The sequence below is a fragment of the Catharus ustulatus genome, chromosome 9, assembly GCF_009819885.2.
Source record: "Catharus ustulatus isolate bCatUst1 chromosome 9, bCatUst1.pri.v2, whole genome shotgun sequence".
In the NCBI taxonomy this organism is placed as follows: domain Eukaryota; kingdom Metazoa; phylum Chordata; class Aves; order Passeriformes; family Turdidae; genus Catharus; species Catharus ustulatus.
In genome coordinates this window covers 19,787,209-19,793,208 of record NC_046229.1, presented here as the reverse complement: position 1 = coordinate 19,793,208, position 6,000 = coordinate 19,787,209, and the positions used below count along the sequence as shown (strand labels likewise).

The 6,000-nt window shown below is 44.7% G+C and overlaps 1 protein-coding gene across 1 annotated transcript in view; it reads left to right on the top strand.

The window, feature by feature from the left end:
* Positions 1-702: 702 nt before the first annotated feature.
* Positions 703-6,000, top strand: part of PLPPR5 (phospholipid phosphatase related 5) — a 43,289-nt gene continuing 37,991 nt past the window's right edge. Inside the window, exon 1 of the mRNA XM_033067730.2 lies at positions 703-995. Coding sequence (XP_032923621.1) covers positions 765-995 — 231 coding nt within the window. The 5' untranslated portion in view covers positions 703-764. The remainder of the gene's footprint in view (positions 996-6,000) is intronic.

Sequence of the window (6,000 nt, the reverse complement as noted above, 5' to 3'; positions counted from 1 at the left end):
AGGTGTTTAAGGAAAGCCTGGATGAGGCACAGTTAGTGCCATGGTCTAGCTTACATGGTGGTGTTAGACCATAGGTTGGACTCAATGATCTCAGAGGTCCTTTCCAACCTAACAGATGCTGTGCTTCTGTGATTGCATGTTGAGGTCTTTCCCACCCCGGGCAACAGCGGCGATCCGTGTGCCTGCCCGGCCCGTCCGAGCTGTGCCTGTCGGCAGTGCCGGGGCTGCTTCCCGCCGGCTCCGTGAGGGGACGGGACGGGACGGGACGGGAGGCGTGCGCCGGCAGGAGCTCCCCGGCCCTGTGCGTACAGGTGTGTGTGTCGGGGCACAGAGGGACCCACGCTGGCCCCCGCCCCGCAGGAGGCAGGGGGGAAAGCGGGGAGGGTTCCCTTAACTAATCACGGCCCCGGGGCTGTGCCGGGAGCCGTCCGGGCGTCCAGCAATTCCCTTCCCCGCCGGGTCCGGCGCGGCCGCTGCTCCCCGGGCGGGGCGGGGCGGGGCCGGCTCTGCCTCCTCCACGCTCCGCCCGCCCGCCGCACGAGCTGCTGCCCGCGCTGGAGCCGCTGCCGGAGCGGCGGGCCGGGCCCCCGCTGCCCTGCCCTGCCCCGTTAGCCTGCTCTGGCCGGCCTGGTGGCCCTCCCCGCCGGGCTGACCGCGCTCCCGGCCGCCGCTGAGCCGCCCCCGCCCGCGGTGGATGCTGCCGGGGAGCGGGCGGAGCGCGCCGCCGGGCACAGGGGCTGCCGCGGCCGCCGGAGCCCACGTACATGCGAGTGCCCTCTCCGCTCACCAGCATGCTTTACTTCCAGATGGTGATCATGGCAGGGACCGTGATGCTGGCTTATTACTTCGAGTACACGGACACCTTCACCGTCAACGTGCAAGGCTTCTTCTGCTACGAGGGCGCGTACCGAAAGCCCTACCCGGGCCCGGAGGACCGCAGCGCCGTGCCGCCGGTTCTCCTCTACTCGCTGACCGCAGGCGTGCCCGTGCTGGTGGTAAGCAGGGGCCGCCGTGCCCGCTCTCCGTGACTTGTTGGGCCGGAGCGGAGCCGCGGGCGGGTTCGGGCCGGGCCCGGCGGGCGGGGACCCTGCGCGCTCCCGGGACTGCGGCCCGGCCCCGGGCCCCGGCGGGCAGCGCTGCCGGCCCCAGCCCCTGCCCCACCGTGCCCACCGCGCCTCTCAAGTTTATTTTTAGCACCGGTTTATGTAACTGCCAGTGCCGGTATTTCCAGCCCTGTGCGACTCCTTTTGGTAAAAAAATTTCGAAACGCGCGTCGCTTGCAGATGGATGGGCAACTTGAGGAAAACCCGGTATTAGTAACCACTTACTGGTGTGTCACCCGCTACTGATTAGAAAACCCCTCGGTCAGATTTGTTTTCTAAAAGTCAACTGGTACGTGCCAAGAGCAGGAGCTGTTTTAGTTGATTTAGTTGTCACGCTATGTCACAGTTATTGATGTGTGTGCAAACGGAACCTGTGTCTCTAATTGAATATGATCTTCTATCCGTCAGTTTTAAACAGGTGTGTCTAAAAAGTGATTTATTTAATCGATTTTCTTTGGGGATCTTTTTTTGGAAAACAGCCAAGAGAAAGCTTTTTGGAAAAGCAGTGAGATTCCTTTCAAGCTGTTGAAGGTACTCTTTGTGTTGTCAGATAACGAGGGCATTAGCATCGTTCAGTGATCCCTGACCATACTGAGGAGGAAAGACCCAGAGGGGAACATTTGACTATTGGAGATGGATTATATGTAGGTTTACCGGGTGCATGAACAGTTACACATGCAGAAAACCCTTGTAAAGAGTTTATTTTAATTATCTGTAAGCATTAGAATAATAAAATGCAATGAGAAGAGGCCTTTTAAGATAGCAATTATTTTTTTATCACAAAAATTATTTTTCAGGAAAATATAACAAAATAGAAGTACAGAAAGCCTCATCAGGATAATGCTATGGTAATTCCAGACACACTTTCTGCTTTTGTAGCATCATGACATCTCAGATGGTATCACACATAAAACCTTGTGGTCGGGATCTCCCTTAGTATTGAGACTTGGTTCTCTTTTTAAGTTTTTTTGTTGGTTTTTTTTTTTCCTCCCAAGGGTTTGAACCTCTTCATTTGGCAAAACCTATTATGTAGCATTTTGACTTTGTTTTGTTCTTTTGATTTGAACATCAATTACTTTATTTACTTGTTTGTTCTTTTGAACCCCTAATTATTGTCGAGATTCAAAAAAGGAATTTTTGTTGGTTTTTTTTTTTTGGTGATGTTTCTCTGTTGTTGGCATGTGATGTTTCTATTGCTTTTAATTCTATTTCTTTTGTTTGTCTCGGGAAGTTGTAAAGATTATGTGAGATATTAATGTTGAGCATCTTTTTCCTAATATGTGTCAGCAAGATGGATTGGTAGTTTCCATTCATTTCCTGGGTGCTAGATGATTACGTCAGAGAAATCTCCATGACATTTTGGGTTGGCAGTCTTGTAATTAGCCTTCCTGAAAAGCTAATAATAGAATTTAATTATACTTAACTGTGTTTCATCTCCCAATCACCAGTCTTTTGGGCATATAACATGCTTTGGGATTTCAGGGAATGCAAAACCATTGTGGGTGCCTGTGTTCCACTCTTTTAAAAAGTATTTTCATTTTATTAAACAAAAAAATCAGCTCCTGGGAATCTCATGGATTCAACAGTTTTAAGTCTAATAATTAACTTTATTAAATAGATGCATTTTTCAGATTTTGCATAGAGTTTTGTTCTGGTTTGCCTTGGGCAATCCTCTTGGACTTAGTGTTTATCCGGGGTGGCACTTACTCAGTTGTGCAGGACATGTACATTGTCTTTGCTTGTTCTTTTCATTGAAAGGAGTGGTGAAAGTAAGATTTCTTCACCAAACAACTTACATGTTTTAGTTGTAGTAGATTTCAGAGATGAGGTTTTTTTCTATTGCGTTTATTTCTGTCTATGACATTTTGGACATACATGTTCTGTGTATTTTTGTTTCTGTAAATGAAATACAGAAATGAATAATGTAATGCAGGCATATTTTGGTCTGTAAAGATGCAGCTGTGGACTAGTGAAGGAAGTAGATTTCTGTGAATGCAATTTTCACTTTTTTCCCCTAAAATGAGTATTGTCCTTGACCATAGGATATTAAATACTGTGATTTATGAGGATTTTTTAAAAAACCCTTTTTATTTTTTTCTTTCTGCTTTTTTTGGTGTGTGGGGTTATTGCTCTTTCTGGAGTTTTGAGGTAGAGCAACAGAATCTTTATCTTGTTCTTCATGGCAGCTGAGTTTATTTTGACTGATGGGACTTGAATTGGAGCTGTAGAGCGCTTCAAGATAAGCCAGGTTATCCTAATATGACTGAATTAATGGTTCCAGTGTGTTGAGTTCGCATGAAGTTGCTCAAAAATCATACAAAAATAGTTTTTCTGATGATTTTCCTTTCTAAATGTGTGCTAGTAAAAAGCTAAAAGAAGTGAAGTAGCAGGACCTGTCTTGATGAGCATCTCATCAGCAGTGAGTGTCTGCTGTGAGGCTGTCACATAGCTGCTCATCCAAAACCCCTGTGCCACATCAGAGGTGCTGCAGCAGCCCTGAGCGCCAAGCCATGGGGTTGAGCTGGGTCTGCTCACAGGGCAGCAACCTGCATGTGCTGAGACTTAAATAACAGCCTGTGTCATTTGACAGGGATGTACTGTGTTCATCTGCAAATTTTCTGTAAAGTCTTTAAAATGCTGCTTCCTGCTCGTACATTCCTACAGCCCTGGTGCAGCATTGCTGCCAGGCTTTCATTCCTGACTCAATCTGCTTCCTCAGCCCATCTGCCCCCATGCCATCCAGGGACAGATGCAGCTGGCTGGCAAGGCAAGGCACAGGTGCTCAGGAGTGTGATCCGAGAAGTGCAGTCCCAGGGCAGAAGCAGTCTACTGGAATGCATGATTTTTTATGGGCTTTTTGGCTTTTTTGTTTGGATTTTTTTTGGTGTGTGGTTTTTTTGGTTTGTTGTTTTCTTGTTTTTTGGGGTTTCTGTTTGTTTGGATTTTGGTTTTGGGTTTTTTTGTTGTTGGGGGTTTTTTTTTTCTTTTTTTGTAATTTTAATCTTTGAGTCAAGTGCTCTGATATGGGAAAGGGAAACTGTGACTGAAAGAAAGAAGTTGTGTGCTCTGTACTTGAGACTTTCTGGGTTTGTATATCTACAGTCTTTGGTCAAGTAATTACTTTGTAGTTACCAAATATTTGGTCAGTCCTGACTTGATGGGCAGCTGGACTAGATGATTATTGTAGGTCTTTCCCAGCTGAACTATTCTAATTCTAAATACCTCATAGGTTGTGTAGGATCTAGTAAGGAGTCAGATTGTGCTATTCACTTTGGCTGTAACAAATTTGTCTGCTAAGATGTCTCTGCAGCTTCAGAGTTGCCTGGAGAAGCTGTGGATACTCTGTCCCTGGCAGCGTTCAAGGCCAGGCTGGATGGGCTTTGAGCAGCCTGGCCTGTGGAAGGTGTCCCTGCCCGTGGTGGGTGGGCTGGAACTAGATGAGCTTTAAGATTCCTTCCAACCCAAACCATTCTATGATTCACAGGTGTTGAAGCGATTGTAGGAAACCTGGAGGAATCCAGCAACTTTTCTTCTCCCTTTTTTTCAACTGGTTTCCTGGCTTTTGTATAGGGTCCATGAAATGGAGATACATTATAATGTTGGTTTTCTGTGGATTATCTCTAAAGGGTGTAGGCACTGTTTCGTATATGTCAAATCTGTACTTTGAGTTCTTCCAGTTCTTCTTTGAGAATTTTGAGGGTCCAAACAGTTGCTTTTATTTAGTCTGTTTTTTAAAAAGTGCTGAAAACAACTACAGCTTAACATATATTAAAATATATGGTCCTTTCCAGTGTTAGACTTTCATTTGTTGAAGGTCTCTTAAGTCACACTTTGAGGCACAGGTAATGACTTGAATGAGTAGATGGGTTTATGTAAGGAGCATTAGGCACACAAGCAGTAAAATCTTTTTAAAAATGTAGATGAGGTGGAAATTACAATCAGAAGAGTGGAAAAGCCCTAATTATGATATTCAGGGAGAGAAGACAGACTTGGACAGAGGCAGTGCCCCTATGGGCTCCCTTTTTCCCCTTTGTGACTCAGGTTTGGAAAAGTACTGCTGGCTCTGTGCTCCCATCCTTTTGCTGTCCATAGCACTAATATCCTGAAATCTTTGGTATACTGAGGAATTCTCAATGCTTTTTTTTAATTACTATGTTTTAAATTTTTATTATTATTTATCTGAAAGTCAAATGTGAAGGGGACAGGAAAAAGGTTCCTGATTTGAGTCCATTCAAATATGTAATAAGCATAGAAGTGCTAGTTGAGGGCTCAGTGCTATTTAAGCCATTTCCCAAAGTGCCAGTTCTTGCTCAGTGGGCTGGTTGCTTTTTTAAACTTGTTATGACAGATGTAGCTTGGGAAATGCACGTCAGTCTAATCCTTTAACTTCCAGTAGAAATGATTTCTAGAACGGTGAGGCTAGTGTCTCATGTTTTCAGAATCTATGGAGTGACCAGTTCTGCGTTATTTCTTTCTGGTAGGTGTTAATAATTTCAACCTCTTTAAAATACTGTGAAGTGCACTCAAGGATTGTTTTAGCAATTCCACATGCTAATATGGATTATTTGAAATGTCAAAACTGTTTAAGAAATATATGGTATAAGATGTGATGTATTGGACCTAAGATGTATGCTGACTGTCATATAAAAGCCAGGAGGAGATACTGACACACTTGCATTAAGATATGTAAATGGTTCTATTATGCAAATGTTGTTTGTTTTTATTTCCAAGTAACAAATACATGATTACAGTACTTATCCATAAAATATACACTTCTGTTTGCCTAGGTGAGTTCCTAGCATATTTGTATTTTTTCTGCAAACCAATTAAAGACTAATTTCTTTTAGGATAATACTTTTAATGTCATCACTGAAAAATTATTTGCCATTTAGATTGC